Below are 23,685 nucleotides of genomic sequence, written 5' to 3'. Positions count from 1 at the left end.
AGCACGCCAGGAGGCTGCCAGAAAGTCGGTGTTTAATCCTTTCCGACAAAATATGAATGACAGAAGGCCACGTTTTTCCTCCCATGACACTGCCATTCAGACCGGCTGAATAAATGGCGACGAAACACTAACAAGATACCCAAAAAGGGTAGGACAACTTCAAAAAACAATGCAAAGCCAAGAATAGTACCCAAGACAAGCAACCCAGCGCAAAGACACCTAGAAAATTATCAGGACATGCTCCGAAACAAGGAGCGAAGAAAATGACCAGGAACCTGAAAAAGGTACTCCAAACCCCATACATTTTAGCAACGACAGCCCTCCTACCACCAGCAGGGCTGCTAGAGCCAGCTTCAAGTCAAGACTCATAGATGAAGCCATGCAATCGCCAAGGAACTCCAATCCTAAACTCACAAAAAGGCTTCTCGGACGACCACACTTCAAACCTAGCAAAAGAGTCGACAATTTAGAGAAGAAAATTGACAGTTTATTGGCCTTAATCATACAAGGAAGAGATTACAATCTTGACATGGAAACATCCATTTAAACCCACATCTCTTTATATCTATTCTAACGACATCTATATCCGATTGAAAAGCGCACGTCAGTCTGCTCCCAAACTCATGCAAGGTCATCACCTTCCTCGACCCAGCCTAACTTTCCTGGAATATAAATTCAATTAGATAATCGCAATAAAACATAAACAATACTCTCACCTCAACGCATCCGGATGAACAAGCCTAAGACAACGCACTCTAGCTGAACCTGACGAAACGATGCGGGGAAATCAACCAGGACATAATCGACGAATCGGTAGATCGATATGAAAAGGATTAGTGTGGCAGAAACATGATGAATAAGAGGCGACTCGCCGCAGCAATTTATGCACAACGTCACTTACCTGAATCTTCTTGCCACACAGTCCCTGGTAGTATCTCTTATCACCGATACAACTACTTGCATGCTGCGCTGCAATAGACGGGCCGATCCCAGAACGACGAGCCCTACATTAATTGACGCTAAAACCTGAAAACAAAACAATTAACCAATAAAAAATTAAACAAAACAATCAAATATTGCTCTTTACCTCCTTGACCACAGCCTAATGGTGATCCAATGCAACCTACAAGAAGAGGCGGTCTCCACAATAGAAAAACAAAACCGGCAGCTATCGCGATTATAAACCCAAAAAATTGACAACTTTACGACGCCGTCTCCACCTCTTGATGCCACTGCACGTTTAAGGATCACTAGCGCGGAGCTGACACCATTTTTTAAAAAGTCTCAAAATCCGTCTCTAAAATGCATAATTTTCCGCAGTATGGTACGTTCAATTATTTTCAGATAACCTGTAAAGAAAGGAAAATCAATAAGAATATGATGCAAAATTAATAAAGGACTCACAGAAAAACGTAAAACTTGCGAGGTAAACAAGCAGATACAGATATGCGATTCCATCATCCTGACGCCACGCACGTAAATCCTTCAACGCAACCGACAACAAGAGACAGGCACCGCAAAAGCAAAATAAAATCGCCAATTTTCGCGATTATAAACACAAAAAGTTGACAATTTTATGATGCCGTCTCCATCTCCTGACGCCATTGCACAAATAAGGATCATTTGCGTGGCACAGATGCCACATCAATATGCTGAAAAATTTGTCCTTAAATTGTATATTTCTCCTCAGTTTTGTATCCTCGACTAATTCTCTCCTAACCTGCAATGAAAGGAAAATAAATAAGAATGCGATACAAAAATTACTCAAGGACACAGAAATAATAACAAACCGGACAGACAAAGTAGCAGAGGCTAGTGAACGGCTCCATCCTGCTGACGACAAGCACGCAGCTCCAGCTTCTAGGACTCCAACTATTGAAACAAGGGAAACACAAGCTATTACTGGGATAAATATATTTATAATATAATACTTATCTAATTGACAACTTGATGACTCCAAAACCGTGGCATTCCAGCTGCAATTTGCACAATAACAAAGATCATCCAAGTCAGCTCCTACAAAACGTACCTGAAAAGCAAAAACAAAATCAACGCAATTATAAAAGCTACTCAATACTCACCCCAGACAAGCTTCCTTTAAGTACCTGGAAAAACAATAATAAACGCAATTATATAAACATTTATACCCAAATATAATACTTACCTTAAATTAAAATCCACTCAACGTACCTGAAAAACAAAAATTAATGCAATCATAAAAAACTGATAACATATATAATACTTACCAAACACTATTTTTGCATCCATTTCCATGCCTATTTCTTCGCGGCGGCCCTCTGCAACAAATCTCGAACCGGCGGCCCCAAGCTGCCACACCTGGCGACAGGGCCACAAGATGCGGCGCACCTGGCTTCTCTCGGTGATAGACCGAGCCACAATCCTCTCTGACGACTTCTTTGCCACGAGACGACTCCTCCACCATATAGCCAGCAGCTCTCAAAAAATGCAATGACAGCTGCGTGGGGCAACACATCGCAACTCCTCTTCCTGATGAACGGCAATTCTATCTGCAACATACTCAAACAATTGCATAAAACTGCCACTGACGATACAATTGATACTCACCAAATGACGGCGGCGAGGGATGCTGAAACCGAGAACAAATCACCTGCAACTCCGGCCGGACACACTTGTTGCCAGCGGCCCACTTCCAACGGCCGCAATAGACGACTGCCAAAATGCAACAAAAACTCACCTGTAATGACTCCTAAGGCTCCACAGCGACTCGATGCTTCCGTCCTTCTGGCGGGGGTATCTGAAAAGAAACAAATTATACAATGTTAGTCCTAAATTCAATGTTTTTCGTAAAATCATTACATTTTATTAATGTAAACAAAACATGCAAGACGATAATGTAACCAGTCCATGTCTTTGACTATAATCTAAAGCCTACAAAAAAAAATACTAACTTAACATTAAATACTAACTATGTCCAAGCCCCAAACTCACCCCATGCAATGTAAAATTCGAAATTTCAAATAATTGTTCTATATATTACACACACTGTAATCAAAGGCAAAATAAATTGTGGATGCGGAACAGAACTCATTCTGTCTCCGTACCTCCACCAGTAAAGTTAAAATTCATTTAAATATATCGCCCATGTCTCACGGGTCTAGCAATTCCCTGGTTAATTCCGGAAATATTAACCTGAAGAAATTGCACACAAATAAAAAGAAAAGCCCAAAAAACTCTTCTTGGGTTGCCTTTAATTTCTTTAATTCCCTTTCTCAGAATATGAAAGAGAATATAAATGCCAAAAATGCCCTAAGAGACCCCCTCTCGATCACTAATACTGCTGCAGTCAATGTTGGCGCCAAAAGCAGCATCTCGAAGGGGAAATCGCCGCCTTCTCCTTCATTCTCTTCACAAATACACAAAAGAAATTCACTCCCCACAATGACTTACACAAATACACCCGCACTCACCAACACCGACGATACTCAAAGAGAGTTCATATCTACCTCAGCGACCTGCACTAATGCAACCACAGCCACTAATACGGACACAGTTTTAAGAAGCGACAAACCGAGCGACGCTATGGGAAATTTCCCCTCTCTCTCACACAGCAACAGCGCAGAGAAAAATCCCAGCCCATCCACCAAAATAGGACTTAATACTTTTTCCCCTCCTTCTTTTACACACACGCAAATAAATAAAGCTGCCGAAACAAATTTAGAAAGCTACTCTAAATCTCCCGCGCTTGCCAATTCAAAAACCCAACCCAACAATGATATTGACAGTGGTGAAATTGCTCCACCACTTATACAAATTAACGAAAGCAAGCAGGAGGAAAGACCAAGTACAACTGCCAAAGCTTTCTGGTCAATTTTTAACCCTAAACCGGACACTTCTAAACTCAGCCTAAGCAAAAAACCCACCACTCGCTCTGTAAATACTGGGAAAAGAAGCATTTCCCCTCATCAAAGGAGTGCTTCTTTACGCCCTGATGCTCAGGGTGATTTAAAATTAAAATCCAACAACAGACCCATGCCCACTGTGGGGAATTTATCAACAGCCCGCACCCTTAGCCGGCCTGCTGCCAAGCGGGACTTATTTAAATCACCGCCCAAGAGCCCAGACGAGCAACCCATGAGTTTCTCGGAAGTGGTTGCTGGAACAGGTCCAATTTTTGTGGCACCCTCAGTTCCGGCTCCAATTACAAAAACCCCGGCCAAGAGAACTAACGACGATCTGGACTGCTCCAGTTTCAAGACGCCAAATAAACGAGTATGCGTGACCGCCAACTTCAAATCTCCCAGCATTTTTCCACCTCTCACCACACCCGTTTTCCAAAGCAAGGCAGCCAAATCTGTATACGAGGAATCCAAAACTAGGAATCAACACTTTACTACAGCCGTTACCCTGCAGCATCAAAGCTCCTGCACGCAGCGCAACGACACCGTCCCCTCAAAATACAGATCCTGAGCTGCCACCTTGGAAACTAGTGCCACAAAGCTGCAGAGCGCCACCCATACTCGTTGACGACGTCAAAGAAATTGTCCCGCTCCTGGAAAAGCTAAACTATACAGCAGGAGTCTCCAGCTACACTACCAGGGCAACTGAAGGGAACGGGGTCAGGATTCAGGCTAAGGACATGACCGCCTTCCACAAAATCAAAGATGTCCTTATAGCAAACGGCTTCCCTCTATTCACTAACCAGCCAAAGTCTGAGAGGGGCTTCCGAGTAGTAATCAGACATCTCCACCACTCCACTCCATGCTCGTGGATTTTCAAGGAGTTGCTGACACTCGGATTCACCGCGCGCTTCGTCAGAAATATGACGAACCCGGCTACAGGCGGCCCCATGCGCATGTTTGAAGTGGAGATCGTCATGGCCAAGGACGGCAGTCATGACAAAATTATCTCACTCAAACAAATCGGTGGGCAAAAAGTGGATATTGAAAGGAAAAACAGGACACGGGAGCCGGTCCAATGCTACAGATGCCAGGGCTACAGGCATGCCAAAAACTCGTGCATGAGACACCAAAATGCATGAAATGCGCTGGCAACCACCTGTCATCCTGTTGCACCAAGCCAAGAACCACCCCTGCTACCTGCGTCAACTGCTCTGGAGAGCACATTAGTGCATACAAGGGATGCCCCGTTTACAAGGCAGAAAAACAAAAGCTTGCGGCCAACAACATTGACACAAACAAAATACGCACAATTAAAGACGCAACTAACAACTTCTATAGACGTCAAGGCCCTCCTCCACGCAATAATACCCCACGGCTGCCACACAGCTCAGCGATCCTGAACAGATCAATCGCTGAAGCTCGCCAGGAGGCAGCCAGAAAGTCGATGTTAAATCCTTTCCGCCAAAATATGAACGACAGAAGGCCACGTTCTTCTTCCCACGACACTGCCATTCAAAGCCGGCTGAATAAATGGCGCCGAAACATTAACAAGATACCCAAAAAGGGTAGGACAATTTCTAAAAACAACGCAAAGCCAAGAATGGCACCCAAGACAAGCAACCCAGCGCAAAGACATCTAGAAAATTACCAGGACATGCTCCGAAAACAAAGGAGCGAAGAGAATGACAAGGAACCTGAAAAAGGCACTCCAAATCCCATGCAAGCTAGCAATGACAGCCCTCCGACCACCAGCAGAGCTGCCAGAGCTAGTATTATACAAAGAGTTATTGATGTAGCCACACCATCGCCAAGAAACTCCAATCATTTCTTAAAAAAAGGATCATCGGACGACCCCACAAGAAATTTAGCAATTAGAGTCGACAATTTAGAAAAGAAAATCGACATTTTATTGGCATTAATTACTCAAGGAAGAGACAACAATCTTGACATGGATACATCCAATTAAATTTACAAATACTTATATCTATTAAAACGACATTTTATAAAGCTTCAAAATCAGTCCCCAAATTGCATAATTTTCCTCAGTCTGTATCTTCAAAGAATTCTCTCCTAACCTGTAATGAAAGGAAAACAAATAAGAATGCAATACATAAATTAATCAAGGACACATAAATAATAACAAACCTGACAGACAAAGTAGCAGATGCTAGTGGACAGCTCCATCCTGCTGACGACAAGCACGTAGCTCCAGCTTCAAAGACATCAACTATTGAAACAAAGGAACACAAGCTATTACTGGGAAATTTATATTTAAAATGTAATACTTATCTAATTGCAAACTTGATGACTCCAAAATTGCGGCATTCCAGCTGCAATAACACAATAACAAGAGCCTCCAACTTAGCCCTCACAAAACGTACCTGAAAAGCAAAAAATCAACGCAATTATAAAAGCAATAAATACTCCCAAGACTAGTTTCGTCCTAAAGTACCTGAAAAACAATAATAAACGCTACTATATAAACAAAGATACACCAAAATAATACTTACCTTAAATTAAATTCCACTCAATGCACCTGAAACAACAAAAATTAATGCAAACATAATTAACAAATAGCATATATAATACTTACCAAATACTATTCTTGCATCCATTTCCATGCCTATTTAGTTGCGGCGGCCCTCTGCAACAAACCTCGAACCGGCGGCCCAAGCTGCCACTCCTGGCGATACGGCCACAAGACGCGGCGCACCTGGGCCTCCAACTTAGCCCTCACAAAACGTACCTGAAAAGCAAAAATCAACGCAATTATTAAATCAATAAATACTCACCCAAGACTAGTTTCCTCCTTAAGTACCTGAAAAACAATAACAAACGCTACTATATAAACAAACATACACAAATATAATACTTACCTTAAATTAATTTCCACTCAATGTACCTGAAACAACAAAAATTAATGCAATCATCAAATAACAACCAACAAATATTATACTTACCAAATTCTATTTTTACATCCATTTCCATGGCAATCTCGTTGCGGCGGCTCTCTGCAACAAATCTCGAACCGGCGGCCCCAAGCAACCAATCCTGAAGCTATGGCCACAAGACGCGATGCACCTGGCTCCCTTCGGTGATTGTCCGAACTACAATCCCCACAGACGACTTCTCTGCCACGAGACGAACTCCACGACCATAATGCCAGCAGCTCAATTAAAACGCATTGACGGCTGCGTTGGACAACTCGCAACTCCTCTTCCTGACGACCGGCAATATGCATCTGCAATACAAACGAACTCATTAAACAATTACATAAAACTGCCATTGACGATATAACGGATCTTCACCAAACGACGGCTGCGTGGGATGCCGCAGATGAGAACAAATCACCTGCAACATGTTGCAAGTGACTCGCTTCCAGCGGCCGCAACTGACCACAGCCAACTTACAACAAAACTTACCTGTGATGACTCCCGAGACTTCCCAGCGACTCGGTGCTTCCGTCCTTCTGGCGGAGGTACCTGAAAAGAAATAAATAAAGCAATGTTAGCCTAAAATGTTAATGTTTATTGTAAATTAATTTCATTTTAAAAATGTAAACTAAACATGCAAGTCAATAATGTTACCAATCCATGTCATTGTCTGAAATCCAAGTCTACAAAAATACTAACTATAATTTATACTAACTATGTCCAAGCCCCAAACTCACCCCAAGCTATGTTAAACTCAAAATCCAAATTATTGTACCTATATATTGCATAAAATGTAATCAAAGGCAAAATAAAGTAGTGGATGCGGAACAGAATTCATTCTGTCTCCGTACCTCCACCTGAAATGTAAAAAAATAAAAAAAAAAAAAAACCGGGACGAGCTCGTTGCAAGCGGCGCTCCTCCAGCGGCCACAACAAATCACAGCCAACACACTACAGGCGCCTGCCCGTGATGACTCCTGACGATTCCAACGACTCGGCGCTCCTGTCCTTCTGGCAGGGGTACCTGAAAATAAATAAATTAAACAACAATGATAGTCAAAATTGCAAAATCTATTGTAAAAAGATCCAATTGTTAAATGTAAACAAACCATGCAAATTTTAAAATGTTACCAGTCCATGTTACTGTTGAAATTTAAACTAACAAAATACTACATTAATACTAACTATGTCCAAGCCCCAAACTCACCCCATGCAATGTTAAACTCTAAATTCAAATAATTGTACCTACATATTGCATAAATGTAATCAAGGCAAAATAAATTGTGGATGCGGAACAGAATTCATTCTGTCTCCGTACCTCCACCTACAAAGTAAAAGTCACTTACCTGAACTTTCTCGCCACACGGTCCCTGACAGTATCCCTGACAGTATCCCTCATCACCGATGCAATCTACCTGCAATGCAGCGCTGCAAAAGACGGGCCACAAAAGCTGCCTACGCTTCGACCAGGGCACCCAGCGCGGAGCTGCAAAATCCATCCTTCCTGCTACTCTCAAAATCCAGATCGACGAGCGCCTACAAGAGCTGACGCTAAAACCTAAAAATAAAACAATTAACCATAAACAAACTAAACAAAACAATCAAATGCACTTACCTACTTGACCACAACCAACTGCTGTTCCACATCTAAAGCAACTGACAAGAGGTGGCGAGCGTCGCAAAAACAAAACGAAATCGCCTATTTTCGCGATTATAAACACAAAAAATTAATAATCCTAAGACGCCGTGTCCACCTCCTGATGCCACTGCACAAAAAAGGATCACTATCCCGGAGCCGACATCATATTAAAAAGAATTAAAATCCTTATCCAAATTGTATAAATTTCCTCATTACTGTATTTTCAATGATTTCCTGATAATCTGTAAGGAAAGGAAAATTAATAAGAATATAATACAAAATTATTCAAGGACACACAGAAAATTGCAAACCTGACAGGCAAACCAGCAGATACAAAAAATGCGACCTCACCCTGCCGACTATGCGCACGTAAATCATGAGACAGGCACCGCAAAAGCAAAACTAAATCGCCAACTTTCGCGATTTTAAACACAAAAAGTTGACAATTTTATGATGCCGTCTCCTTCTCCTGATGCCAAAGCATAAATAAGGATCATTTGCGTGGCGCAGCTGCCACATCAATATGCTGAAAAAACTTGTCCTTAAATTGTATTATTCTCATCAGTTCTGTATCTTCGACGAATTCTCTCCTAACCTGCAACGAAAAGAAAATAAATAAGAATGCGATACAAAAACTACTCAAGGACACATAAATAATAACAAACCGGACAGACAAAGTAGCAGATGATAACAGACGGCTCCATCCTGCTGACGTCAAGCATGCAGCTCCAGCTTCCAAGACTCCAACTATTGAAACAAGGGAACACAAGCTATTACTGGGAAATATATATGTATAATATAATACTTATCTAATTGCAAACTTGATGACTCCAAAATCGCGGCACTCCAGCCGCAATAACACAATGACAAGGGCCTCCAATTTAGCCCCTACAAAACGTACCTGAAAAGCAAAAAATCAACGCAATTATAAACGCAATGCAATATTCACCCCAGACTAGCTTCCCCCATAAGTACCTGAAAAACAATAACAAACGCAGTTATATAAACAAATATACACAATTATAATACTTACCTTAAATTAAATTCCACTCAATGTACCTGAAACAACAAAAATTAATGCAATCATCAAATAACAAATATTATACTTACCAATTTCTATTTTCACATCCATTTCCATGGCAATCTCGTTGCGGCGGCTCTCTGCAACAAATCTCGAATCGGCGGCCCCAAGCAACCAATCCTGAAGCTATGGCCACAAGACGCGACGCACCTGGCTTCCTTCGGTGATTGTCCGAACTACAATCCCCACAGACGACTTCTCTGCCACGAGACGAACTCCACGACCATAATGCCAGCAGCTCAATAAAAACGCAATGACGGCTGCGCTGGACAACTCTTCGCAAATCTTCCTGACGACTGGCAATACGCATCTGCAATACAAACAAACTCACTAAACAATTGCATAAAGCTGCCATTGACGATATAATCGGATCTTCACCAAACGACGGCTGCGTGGGATGACGCAGCTGAGAATAAATCACCTGCAACTTGTTGCAAGTTGCCCACTTCCAGCGGCCGCAACAGACCACCGCCAAAATGCAACAAAACTTACCTGTGATGACTCCTGAGGCTCTCTGCGACGCGGTGCTCCTGTCCTTCTGATGGGGGTACCTGAAAAGAAACAAATAAAACAATGTTAGTCTAAAATTTTAATGTTTATTGCAAAATAATTTCATTTTAAAAAATGTAAACAAACATGCAAGCTGATAATGTTACCAATCATGTCAATGTCTGAAATCCTTGCCTACAAAATACTAACTTAAAATTAATACTAACTAACTATGTCCAAGCCCCAAAAACTCACCCCATGCTATGTTAAACTCAAAAATTCAAATTATTGTACCTACATATTGCATTTATTGTAATCAAAGGCAAAATAAAGTTGTGGATGCGGAACAGAATTCATTCTGTCTCCGTACCTCCACCTACAAAGTTAAAAAGTCTCCGTACCTCCACCTACAAAGATAAAAATCCACCTACAAAGTTAAAGTTTTAAAAGTTAAAAAATAATAAGGGGAAAATTAAATAAAATAATTTAAATAAACAAATAAAATAAATTAAATAAATAAATCAATAAACAATTAAATTAAATTTATTTAATTAAAACAAACGCGCTTCGCTTGCCTATTACTTTCACGCGCAAACTTAAATTCGTTCGTCAATAGACAAATTAATTGTTATAAATTGTCTTCCGGCCGCAAAGTAATAAACCGCGACAACAATTAACATTGAGTGGTCTAAAGAAAACGAATAAATAAACAGTAATTGTGCAGCCGCGAAAAAACCGCGAAAAGACGCCGCCCCAACCAAAGGAAACCAGGAGAAGAAAAGCAGAGAGAAAGGAAGAAATTACACTTGGAGAAATTTTAAAAGAGAAGGAGGAGTTCCAAAGCAAAGAAACGAAAAACCGGAGAACACATTAAATCAAAAATCAAGGGTATTTATACCACCACAACTATCGCAATATTTTTATTTTTTATTAAAAATTATATATATTAATAAAATAAAAAATAAACATGTCCAGCTCTGACCACCTTTTCTCTGAAGACGAGGTGCTTTCAATTACCTCTAGCGAGCGATCTTCCCCTATTCACGTAAATATTTCGCCTATGTCTCACGGGTCTGGCAATTCCCTGGTTAAAACGACCAATATTAACCAGAAGAAATTGCCTTTAAAACAAAAGAAAAGCCCAATTAACTCTTCTTGGGTAGCCATGAATTTCTTTAATTCCCTTTCTCTAAATATGAAAGAGAATATAAATGCCAAAAATGCCCAAAGAGACCCCCTCTCGATCACCAATACTGCTGCAGTCAATGTTGGCGCCAAAAGCAGCATCTCGAAGGGGAAATCGCCGTCTTCTCCTTCATTCTCTTCACAAATACACAAAAGAAATTCACTCCCCACAATGACTCAAACAAATACAGCCGCACACACAAACACCGACGCTACTCAAAGAGAGTTTTTATCCACCACAGCGACCAGCACTAATGCAGCCGCAGCCACTAATACGGACACAGAATTTTCCCCTCCTTCTATTACACACACACAAATAAATAAAGCTACCAAAACTAATTTAGAAAGCTGCTCTAGACCTTCCGCGCTTGCCAATTCAGAAACTCAACTCAACAAAGCCAATGATATTGACAGTGGGGAAATTGCTTCCCCACTATACAAATTAACGAAAGCAAGCAGGAGGAAAAACCAAGTACAACTGCCAAAGCTTTCTGGTCAATTTTTAACCCTAAGCCGGACACTTCTAAACTCAGCCTAAGCATGAAACCCACCACTCGCTCCATAAATACTGGGAAAAGAAGCATTTCCCCTCACCAAAGGAGTGCTTCTTTACGCCCTGATGCTCAGGGCGATTTAAAAATAAAATTACCCAACAATAGATCCATGCCCCACTGTGGGGAATTTAGCAACAGCTCGCACCCTTAGTCGGCCTGCTGCCAAGCGGGACTTATTTAAATCACCGTCCAAGAGCCCAGACGAGCAGCCCATGAGTTTCTCGGAAGTGGTTGCTGGAACAGGTCCAATCTTTGTGGCACCTTCAGTTCCGGCTCCAACTACGAAAACCCCGGCCAAGAGGACTTAATGACGATCTGGACTGCTCCAGTTTTAAGACGCCAAATAAACGACTATGCGTGACCACCAATTTCAAGTCTCCCAGCATTTTCCCACCCCTCACCACACCCGTTTTCCAAAGCAAGGCAGCCAAATCTGTATATGAGGAAGCCAAAACCAGGAATCGACCCTCAAACCAGCCGTTACCCTGCAGCACCAATGCTCCTGCACGCAGCGCAACGACGCACCCCCTCAAAATACAGATGCTGAGCTGCCACCTTGGAAACTTGTGCCACTAAGCTGCAGAGCGCCACCCATACTCGTTGACGACGTCAAAGAAATTGTCCGCTCCTGGAAAAGCTAAACTATACAGCAGGAGTCTCCAGCTACACTACCAGGGCAACTGAAGGAACGGGGTCAGGATCCAGGCAAGGACATGACCGCCTACCACAAAATCAAAGATGTCCTTATTGCAAACGGCTTTCCCCTATTCACCAACCAGCAAAGTCCGAGAGGGGCTTCCGAGTTGTAATCAGACATCTCCACCACTCCACTCCATGCTCGTGGATTGTCAAGGAGTTGCTGACGCTCGGATTCACAGCTCGCTTCGTCAGAAATATGACGAACCCGGCTACAGGTGGGCCCATGCGCATGTTTGAAGTTGAGATCGTCATGGCCAAGGACGCAGTCATGACAAAATTATCTCACTCAAACAAATCGGTGGGCAAAGAGTGGATATTGAAAGGAAAAACAGGACACGGGAGCCGGTCCAGTGCTACAGATGCCAGGGCTTCAGGCATGCCAAGAACTCATGCATGAGGCCTCCAAGATGCATGAAATGCGCTGGCGACCACCTGTCATCCTGTTGCACCAAGCCAAGAACCACCCCTGCTACCTGCATCAACTGCTCTGGAGAGCACATTAGTGCATACAAGGGATGTCCTGTTTACAAGGCTGAAAAACAAAAGCTTGCGGCAAACAACATTGACACAAATAAAATACGCATAATTAAAGACGCAACCAACAACTTTTATAGACGTCAAGGCCCTCCTCCACGCAATAACACCCCTCGGCTGCCACACAGCTCAGCAATCCTGAACAGATCAATCGCTGAAGCCCGCCAGGAAGCAGCCAGAAAGTCGATGCTAAATCCATTCCGACAGAATATGAATGACAGAAGGCCACGTTTTTCCTCCATGACACTGCCATTCAGACGCGGCTGAATAAATGGCGCCGAAACACTAATAAGTTACCCAAAAAGGGTAGGATAACTTCAAAAAACAATGCAAAGCCAAGAATGGCACCCAAGACAAGCAACCCAGCGCAAAGACATCTGGAAAATTACCAGGACATGCTCCGAAAACAAAGGAGTGAAGAAAACGACCAGGAACCTGAAAAAGGTACTTCAAATCCCATGCAAGTTAGAAATGACAGCCCTCCTACCACCAGCAGAGCTGCTAGAGCTAGCTTCAAGCCAAGATTTATAGATGAAGCCACGCCATCGCCAATAAACTACAATCCTAACTCGCAAAAAGGCTTCTTGGACGACCACACAACAAACTTAGCAAATAGAGTCGACAATTTAGAGAAGAAAATTGACAGTTTATTGGCCTTAATCATACAAGGAAGAGTTAACAATCCTGACATGGAAACTTCCAATTAATCCTACATTTACTTATACTTATTCTAACAACATCTATATCCGATGGAAAAGCGCACGTCAGTCTGCTCCCAAACTCTTGCTCGGTCATCTCCTTCCTCGACACAGCCTAATTTCCTTAGAATACAAATTCAATTAGATAATGGAATTAAAATATAATCAATATAATCAATACTCACACCTCAAAGCATCCGGATAATCAAGCTTACGAAAACGCACTCCAGCTGATACTGATGAAAGATACGAAAAATACAACCAAGTCCTATAAGATGAAGCGGTAGATCGATACGAAAAGGATTAGTGTGGCAGAAACATGATGAATAAAAGGCGACTCGCTGCAGCAATTTATGCACAACGTCACTTACCTGAACCTCCTTGCCACTCGGTCCCGATTAGTATCCTTATCTCCGATGCAATCCACTTGCAGTGCTGCACTGCAATAGACGGGCCATATAAGCTGCCTACGCTTCGTTCAGGGCTCTCAGCGCGGAGCTGCAAAATCTATCCTTTCCACTACTCTTAAATTCTCTCCAGATCGACGAGCGCCTACATTAGAGACGCTAAACCTGAAAACAAACAATTAACCAATAAGAAAATTAACAAAGACAATCAAATAAAGCACTTACCTCAATAAACACCAGCCAACTGGTGATCCAAAGCAACCAACAAGAGAAGACGAGCCCTGCAAAGAAAAACAAAAATCACCATATTTTGTGATTATAAACACAAAAATTTGACAATCTTACAACGCCGTCTCCACCTCCTGATGCCACTGCACTAACAAGGATCATTATCCGGAGCTGAACATCAAATTAAAAAGAATTAAAATCCGTCTCCAAATTGTATAATTTCCACAATTCCGTTTTTTTTTTCCAATGAATTCCTGAGAATCTATAATGAAAGGAAAATTAATATAATATAATAATAAATTAATCAAGGACACACCAGGAAATTACAAACCTGACAGGCAAACCAGCAGACCACAAAAATACGACCTCATCCTGCCGATGACGCGCACGCAAACCAGGAGACGGGCCCCGTCAAAGCAAAACAAAATCGCCAACATTTGCGATTATAGATACAAAAATCTGACAATTTTATGATACCGTCTCCACCTCCTGACGCCCAATGCTTTAATAAAGATCATTTGCGTGCGCAGATGCCACACCCTTACGCTGCAAAACTTGTCCTCAAATTGTATATTTCTCCCCTGTCCTGCATCATCGACGAATTCTCTCCTAACCTGCAATGAAAGGAAAATAAATAAGAATGCGATATAAAAACTACTCAAGGACACATAAATAATAACAAACCGGACAAAACAAAGTAGCAGACGATAACAGACGGCCCCATCCTGCTGACGTCAAGCCACGCAGCTCCAGCTTCCAAGACTTCAACTATTGGAAAAAAGGGAACACAAGCTATTACTGGGAAATATATATTTATAATATAATACTTATTCTAATTGCAAACTTGATGACTTCCAAAATCGTGGCTTTCCAGCTGCAATAACACAATGACAAGGGCCTCCAATTTAGCCATACAAAACGTACCTGAAAAGCAAATAAATCAACGCAATTATAAAAGCAATCAAATACTCACCCCAGACTAGCTTCCTCTTTAAGTACCTGAAAAACAATAATAAACGCAACTATATAAACAAATATACACCAATATAATACTTACTTAAATTAAATTCCACTCAATGTACTGAAACAACAAAAATTAATGCAATCATAATTAACAAATAGCATATATAATACTTACCAAATTCTTATTTTTACATCCATTTCCATGGCAATCTCGTTGGCGGCGGCTCTCTGCAACAAATCTCGAACTGGCGGCCTCAAGCAACCAATCCTGAAGCTATGGCCACAAGACGCGACGCACCTGGCTTCCTTCGCTCAATAAAAACGCAATGACGGCTGCGCTGGACAACTATTTCGCAACTCTTCCCGACGACCGGCAATATGCATCTACAATACAAACAAACTCATTAAACAATTGCATATAAGCTGCCATTGGACGATATAATCGGATCTTCACCAAACGACGGCTGCGTGGATGACGCAGCTGAGAACAAATCACCTGCAACTTGTTGCAAGTTGCCCACTTCCAGCGGCCGCAACAGACCACCGCCAAAATGCAACAAAACTTACCTGTGATGACTCCTGAGGCTCTCTGCGACGCGGTGCTCCTGTCCTTCTGATGGGGGTACCTGAAAAGAAATAAACAAAACAATGTTAGTCTAAAATTTTAATGTTTATTGCAAAATAATTTCATTTTAAAAATGTAAACAAACATGCAAGCTGATAATGTTACCAATCATATCAATGTCTGAAATCCTTGCCTACAAAATACTAACTTAAAATTAATACTAACTATGTCCAAGCCCCAAACTCACCCCATGCTATGTTAAACTCAAAATTCAAATTATTGTACCTACATATTGCATTTATTGTAATCAAAGGCAAAATAAAGTTGTGGATGCGGAACAGAATTCATTCTGTCTCCGTACCTCCACCTACAAAGTAAAAAACATACTTACCTCCCACTAAACGTACCTGAAAAAACACAAAATGACACAATCACAAAATCAAATAACAAATATAATACTCACCCAATCTCTAATTTTACTTCATTTCCATGGCCCCAATCGTTGCGACGGGCCCTCGGCAACTAATCACGTTCCGGAGGCTCCAAGCTGCAAACCCTGACGAAATGGCCACAAAACGCGGCGCACCCTAGCCACCCTGATGAACGACCAAGCCACAATCATCACTGTCGACTCCTCTGCCATAATGAGACAGATCACACCACAATAATGGCAGCAGCTCCAAAACTACGTGACGACCGCTGTTCCGGACCTTTCTTCAGGCATCCTCTTCCCGACGACCGCCGAAGCTGACCTGCAATTTAACAAGCTAAATAAATAATCGCAAACATCTACCACTGAGGGTGGAAGAGAAAACCAACAAATGACAGCGGCGCGTCATATTCTTACCACCAATAAATTACCTGCAACGCTTTCCGGACATACATATGGCAAGTGGCGCGCATCCAGCGTCCGAAGCAAATTTCCTGCCAAATCACAACTAATACTCACCTCCAATGACTCTTGAGGCCTCCAGCAACTCGGTGCTTCCGTCCTTCTGGCGGGGGTACCTGAAAAGAAATAAAATGTATAATATTAGTCCCTAATTTCAATGTTTTTTTTTGTAAAATCACTACAATTTATTAATGTAAACAAAACATGCAAGACGATAATGTAACCAGTCCATGTCTCTGTCTATAATCTAAGCCTAAAGCAAAAAAAAAAAATACTAACTTAATATTAAATACTAACTATGTCCAAGCCCCAAACTCACCTCATGCAATGTTAAACTCTAAATTCAAATAATTGTACCTACATATTGCATAAAATGTAATCAAAGGCAAAATAAATTGTGGATGCGGAACAGAAGTCATTCTGTCTCCGTACCTCCACCAGTAAAGTTGGACAATGTTAAACTCTAAATTCAAATAATTGTACCTACATATTGCATAAAATGTAATCAAAGGCAAAATAAATTTGTGGATGCGGAACGGAATTCATTCTGTCTCCGTACCTCCACCTACAAAGAAAAAATATAATCAATACTCACACCTCAAAGCATCCGGATAATCAAGCTTACGAAAACGCACTCCAGCTGATACTGATGAAAGATACGAAAAATACAACCAAGTCCTATAAGATGAAGCGGTAGATCGATACGAAAAGGATTAGTGTGGCAGAAACATGATGAATAAAAGGCGACTCGCTGCAGCAATTTATGCACAACGTCACTTACCTGAACCTCCTTGCCACACGGTCCCGATTAGTATCCCTTATCTCCGATGCAATCCACTTGCAGTGCTGCACTGCAATAGACGGGCCATATAAGCTGCCTACGCTTCGTTCAGGGCTCTCAGCGCGGAGCTGCAAAATCTATCCTTTCCACTACTCTTAAATTCTCTCAGATCGACGAGCGCCTACATTAGAGACGCTAAACCTGAAAACAAAACAATTAACCAATAAGAAAATTAACAAAGACAATCAAATAAAGCACTTACCTCAATAAACACAGCCAACTGGTGATCCAAAGCAACCAACAAGAGAAGACGAGCCCTGCAAAGAAAAACAAAATCACCATATTTTGTGATTATAAACACAAAAATTTGACAATCTTACAACGCCGTCTCCACCTCCTGATGCCACTGCACTAACAAGGATCATTATCCCGGAGCTGACATCAAATTAAAAAGAATTAAAATCCGTCTCCAAATTGTATAATTTCCACAATTCCGTTTTTTTTTCCAATGAATTCCTGAGAATCTATAATGAAAGGAAAATTAATAATAATATAATAATAAATTAATCAAGGACACACAGGAAATTACAAACCTGACAGGCAAACCAGCAGACACAAAAATACGACCTCATCCTGCCGATGACGCGCACGCAAACCAGGAGACGGGCCCCGTCAAAGCAAAACAAAATCGCCAACATTTGCGATTATAGATACAAAAATCTGACAATTTTATGATACCGTCTCCACCTCCTGACGCCAATGCTTTAATAAAGATCATTTGCGTGGCGCAGATGCCACACCCTTACGCTGCAAAACTTGTCCTCAAATTGTATATTTCTCCCCTGTCCTGCATCATCGACGAATTCTCTCCTAACCTGCAATGAAAGGAAAATAAATAAGAATGCGATATAAAAACTACTCAAGGACACATAAATAATAACAAACCGGACAAACAAAGTAGCAGACGATAACAGACGGCCCCATCCTGCTGACGTCAAGCACGCAGCTCCAGCTTCCAAGACTTCAACTATTGAAAAAAGGGAACACAAGCTATTACTGGGAAATATATATTTATAATATAATACTTATCTAATTGCAAACTTGATGACTCCAAAATCGTGGCTTTCCAGCTGCAATAACACAATGACAAGGGCCTCCAATTTAGCCCATACAAAACGTACCTGAAAAGCAAATAAATCAACGCAATTATAAAAGCAATCAAATACTCACCCCAGACTAGCTTCCTCTTTAAGTACCTGAAAAACAATAATAAACGCAACTATATAAACAAATATACACCAATATAATACTTACCTTAAATTAAATTCCACTCAATGTACCTGAAACAACAAAAATTAATGCAATCATAATTAACAAATAGCATATATAATACTTACCAAATTCTATTTTTACATCCATTTCCATGGCAATCTCGTTGCGGCGGCTCTCTGCAACAAATCTCGAACTGGCGGCCTCAAGCAACCAATCCTGAAGCTATGGCCACAAGACGCGACGCACCTGGCTTCCTTCGCTCAATAAAAACGCAATGACGGCTGCGCTGGACAACTATTCGCAACTCTTCCCGACGACCGGCAATATGCATCTACAATACAAACAAACTCATTAAACAATTGCATAAAGCTGCCATTGACGATATAATCGGATCTTCACCAAACGACGGCTGCGTGGGATGACGCAGCTGAGAACAAATCACCTGCAACTTGTTGCAAGTTGCCCACTTCCAGCGGCCGCAACAGACCACCGCCAAAATGCAACAAAACTTACCTGTGATGACTCCTGAGGCTCTCTGCGACGCGGTGCTCCTGTCCTTCTGATGGGGGTACCTGAAAAGAAATAAACAAAACAATGTTAGTCTAAAATTTTAATGTTTATTGCAAAATAATTTCATTTTAAAAATGTAAACAAACATGCAAGCTGATAATGTTACCAATCATATCAATGTCTGAAATCCTTGCCTACAAAATACTAACTTAAAATTAATACTAACTATGTCCAAGCCCCAAACTCACCCCATGCTATGTTAAACTCAAAAATTCAAATTATTGTACCTACATATTGCATTTATTGTAATCAAAGGCAAAATAAAGTTGTGGATGCGGAACAGAATTCATTCTGTCTCCGTACCTCCACCTACAAAGTAAAAAAATCTCAAAAAAGCCAATGATATTGACAGTGGGGAAATCGATTCCCCACTTATACAAATTAACGAAAGCAAGCAGGAGGAAAGACCTAGTACAACCGTCAAAGCTTTTTGGTCTATTTTTAACCCTAAGCCGGACATTTCTAAACTCAGCCTAAGCAAGAAACCCACCACTCGCCCTGTAAATACTGGGAAAAGAAGCATTTCCCCGCATCATAGGAGTGCTTCTTTACGCCCTGATGCTCAGGGTGATTTAAAATCAAATCCCAACAATAAATCCATGCCCACTATGGGGAATTTAACAAAAGCCCGCACCCTTAGTCGGCCTGCTGCCAAGCGGGACCTATTCAACTCGCCGTCCAAGAGCCCAGACGAGCAGCCCATGAGTTTCTCAGAAGTGGTTGCCGGAATAGGTCCAATCTTTGTGGCACCTTCAGTTCCGGCTCCAACTACGAAAACCCAGGCCAAGAGGACCAATGACGATCTGGACTGCTCCAGTTTTAAGACGCCAAATAAACGATTATGCGTGACCACCAATCTCAAGTCTCCCAGCATTTTCCCACCCCTCACCACACCCGTTTTCCAAAGCAAGGCAGCCAAATCTGTATATGAGGAATCCAAAACTAGGAAACTACACTCACACCAGCCTTCACTCTGCAGCACCAATGCTCCTGCACGCAGCGTAACGACGGCTCCCCTACAAAATACAGATGCTGAGCTGCCACCTTGGAAACTTGTGCCACTAAGCTGCAGAGCACCACCCATACTCGTTGACGACGTCAAAGAAATTGTCCCGCTTCTGGAAAAACTAAACTATACAGCAGGAGTCTCCAGCTACACTACCAGGGCAACTGAAGGGAACGGGGTCAGGATTCAGGCCAAGGACATGACCGCCTACCACAAAATCAAAGATGTCCTTACAGCAAACGGCTTTCCCCTATTCACCAACCAGCCAAAGTTCGAGAGGGGCTTCCGAGTAGTAATCAGACATCTCCACCACTCCACTCCATGTTCGTGGATTGTTGATGAGTTGCTGAAGCTCGGATTCTCAGCGCGCTTCGTCAGAAATATGACGAATCCGGCTACAGGTGGTCCCATGCGAATGTTTGAAGTGGAGATCGTCATGGCCAAGGACGGCAGTCATGACAAAATCATCTCACTCAAACAAATCGGCGGGCAAAAGGTGGATATCGAAAGAAAAAACAGGACACGGGAGCCGGTCCAATGCCACAGATGCCAGGGCTACAGGCACGCCAAAAACTCATGCATGAGACCACCAAGATGCATGAAATGCGCCGGCGATCACCTGTCAACCGTTTGCACCAAGCCAAGAACCACCCCTGCTACCTGCGTCAACTGCTCTGGAGAGCACATTAGTGCATACAAGGGATGCCCCGTTTACAAGGCCGAAAAACAAAAGCTTGCGGCAAACAACATTGACACAAATAAAATACGAACAATTAAAGACGCAACCAATAACTTTTATAGACGTCAAGGCCCTCCCCACGCAACAACACCCCACGGCTGCCACACAGCTCAGCAATCCTGAGCAAATCAATTGCTGAAGCACGCCAGGAGGCTGCCAGAAGTCGGTGTTTAATCCTTTCCGACAAAATATGAATGACAGAAGGCCACGTTTTTCCTCCCATGACACTGCCATTCAGACGCGGCTGAATAAATGGCGACGAAACACTAACAAGATACCCAAAAAGGGTAGGACAACTTCAAAAAACAATGCAAAGCCAAGAATAGTACCCAAGACAAGCAACCCAGCGCAAAGACACCTAGAAAATTATCAGGACATGCTCCGAAAACAAAGGAGCGAAGAAAATGACCAGGAACCTGAAAAAGGTACTCCAAACCCCATACATTTTAGCAACGACAGCCCTCCTACCACCAGCAGGGCTGCTAGAGCCAGCTTCAAGTCAAGACTCATAGATGAAGCCATGCAATCGCCAAGGAACTCCAATCCTAACTCACAAAAAGGCTTCTCGGACGACCACACTTCAAACCTAGCAAAAAGAGTCGACAATTTAGAGAAGAAAATTGACAGTTTATTGCCTTAATCATACAAGGAAGAGATTACAATCTTGACATGGAAACATCCATTTAAACCCACATCTCTTTATATCTATTCTAACGACATCTATATCCGATGAAAAGCGCACGTCAGTCTGCTCCCAAACTCATGCAAGGTCATCACCTTCCTCGACCCAGCCTAACTTTCCTGGAATATAAATTCAATTAGATAATCGCAATAAAACATAAACAATACTCTCACCTCAACGCATCCGGATGAACAAGCCTAAGACAACGCACTCTAGCTGAACCTGACGAAACGATGCGGGGAAAATCAACCAGGACATAATCGACGAATCGGTAGATCGATATGAAAAGGATTAGTGTGGCAGAAACATGATGAATAAGAGGCGACTCGCCGCAGCAATTTATGCACAACGTCACTTACCTGAATCTTCTTGCCACACAGTCCCTGGTAGTATCTCTTATCACCGATACAACCTACTTGCATGCTGCGCTGCAATAGACGGGCCGATCCCAGAACGACGAGCGCCTACATTAATTGACGCTAAAACCTGAAAACAAAACAATTAACCAATAAAAAATTAAACAAAACAATCAAATATTGCTCTTACCTCCTTGACCACAGCCTAATGGTGATCCAATGCAACCTACAAGAAGAGGCGGTCTCCACAATAGAAAAACAAAACCGGCAGCTATCGCGATTATAAACCCAAAAAATTGACAACTTTACGACGCCGTCTCCACCTCTTGATGCCACTGCACGTTTAAGGATCACTAGCGCGGAGCTGACACCATTTTTTAAAAAGTCTCAAAATCCGTCTCTAAAATGCATAATTTTCCGCAGTATGGTACGTTCAATTATTTTCCGATAACCTGTAAAGAAAGGAAAATCAATAAGAATATGATGCAAAATTAATAAAGGACTCACAGAAAAACGTAAAACTTGCGAGGTAAACAAGCAGATACAGATATGCGATTCCATCATCCTGACGCCACGCACGTAAATCCTTCAACGCAACCGACAACAAGAGACAGGCACCGCAAAAGCAAAATAAAATCGCCAATTTTCGCGATTATAAACACAAAAAGTTGACAATTTTATGATGCCGTCTCCATCTCCTGACGCCATTGCACAAATAAGGATCATTTGCGTGGCACAGATGCCACATCAATATGCTGAAAAATTTGTCCTTAAATTGTATATTTCTCCTCAGTTTTGTATCCTCGACTAATTCTCTCCTAACCTGCAATGAAAGGAAAATAAATAAGAATGCGATACAAAAATTACTCAAGGACACAGAAATAATAACAAACCGGACAGACAAAGTAGCAGAGGCTAGTGAACGGCTCCATCCTGCTGACGACAAGCACGCAGCTCCAGCTTCTAGGACTCCAACTATTGAAACAAGGGAACACAAGCTATTACTGGGATAAATATATTTATAATATAATACTTATCTAATTGACAACTTGATGACTCCAAAACCGTGGCATTCCAGCTGCAATTTGCACAATAACAAAGATCATCCAAGTCAGCTCCTACAAAACGTACCTGAAAAGCAAAAACAAAATCAACGCAATTATAAAAGCTACTCAATACTCACCCCAGACAAGCTTCCTTTAAGTACCTGAAAAACAATAATAAACGCAATTATATAAACATTTATACCCAAATATAATACTTACCTTAAATTAAAATCCACTCAACGTACCTGAAAAAACAAAAATTAATGCAATCATAAAAAACTGATAACATATATAATACTTACCAAACACTATTTTTGCATCCATTTCCATGCCTATTTCTTCGCGGCGGCCCTCTGCAACAAATCTCGAACCGGCGGCCCCAAGCTGCCACACCTGGCGACAGGGCCACAAGATGCGGCGCACCTGGCTTCTCTCGGTGATAGACCGAGCCACAATCCTCTCTGACGACTTCTTTGCCACGAGAC

At 41.9% G+C, this 23,685-nt stretch overlaps 1 protein-coding gene and 4 long non-coding RNA genes across 9 annotated transcripts; all 5 read right to left on the bottom strand.

Annotated features, from left to right (window-relative positions):
- Positions 1-591: 591 nt before the first annotated feature.
- LOC116802578 lies at positions 592-959 on the bottom strand. Its single transcript, XR_004362877.1, has 3 exons — positions 902-959; positions 717-765; positions 592-662 (listed from the first exon to the last, which is right to left on the bottom strand). It is a non-coding gene; the product is annotated as an uncharacterized LOC116802578 (long non-coding RNA).
- An 18-nt stretch (positions 960-977) lies between these two features.
- On the bottom strand, positions 978-1,590 carry LOC116802577. The gene is made up of 3 exons (XR_004362876.1): positions 1,405-1,590; positions 1,088-1,349; positions 978-1,026 (listed from the first exon to the last, which is right to left on the bottom strand). It is a non-coding gene; the product is annotated as an uncharacterized LOC116802577 (long non-coding RNA).
- Positions 1,591-6,478: 4,888 nt separating this feature from the next.
- On the bottom strand, positions 6,479-6,858 carry LOC116802572. The gene is made up of 3 exons (XR_004362866.1): positions 6,842-6,858; positions 6,758-6,783; positions 6,479-6,699 (listed from the first exon to the last, which is right to left on the bottom strand). It is a non-coding gene; the product is annotated as an uncharacterized LOC116802572 (long non-coding RNA).
- A 787-nt stretch (positions 6,859-7,645) lies between these two features.
- On the bottom strand, positions 7,646-8,568 carry LOC116802570. 4 transcript variants are annotated; one of them, XM_032727002.1, is made up of 3 exons: positions 8,434-8,568; positions 8,161-8,372; positions 7,662-7,838 (listed from the first exon to the last, which is right to left on the bottom strand). In XM_032727002.1, exons 1-3 carry the CDS (start codon positions 8,459-8,461, stop codon positions 7,752-7,754), a joined length of 327 nt encoding a protein of 108 aa, XP_032582893.1. In that variant the 5' UTR covers positions 8,462-8,568; the 3' UTR covers positions 7,662-7,751. The 4 variants fall into 4 exon arrangements, 3 of the variants coding, with proteins under 3 accessions (XP_032582893.1, XP_032582896.1, XP_032582895.1); XM_032727005.1 differs by having other exon boundaries at positions 7,666-7,838; positions 8,430-8,568; XM_032727004.1 differs by having other exon boundaries at positions 7,667-7,838; positions 8,230-8,372.
- Positions 8,569-13,620: 5,052 nt separating this feature from the next.
- Positions 13,621-18,501, bottom strand: LOC116802571. Of its 2 annotated transcripts, XR_004362864.1 has the most exons (7): positions 18,475-18,501; positions 18,123-18,404; positions 17,910-18,053; positions 17,792-17,846; positions 17,530-17,730; positions 17,344-17,426; positions 13,621-13,808 (listed from the first exon to the last, which is right to left on the bottom strand). It is a non-coding gene; the product is annotated as an uncharacterized LOC116802571 (long non-coding RNA). The 2 variants fall into 2 exon arrangements; XR_004362865.1 differs by lacking the exons at positions 17,344-17,426; positions 17,530-17,730; positions 17,792-17,846; ... (1 more) ...; positions 18,123-18,404; positions 18,475-18,501 and adding exons at positions 13,879-13,961; positions 14,065-14,246.
- Between the last annotated feature and the right edge of the window lie 5,184 nt (positions 18,502-23,685).

The sequence above is a fragment of the Drosophila sechellia genome, unplaced genomic scaffold, assembly GCF_004382195.2.
Source record: "Drosophila sechellia strain sech25 unplaced genomic scaffold, ASM438219v1 U_164, whole genome shotgun sequence".
NCBI lineage: Eukaryota > Metazoa > Arthropoda > Insecta > Diptera > Drosophilidae > Drosophila > Drosophila sechellia.
Note: the sequence above shows the minus strand (reverse complement) of the source record. Positions and strands in the feature narration are given on the sequence as shown.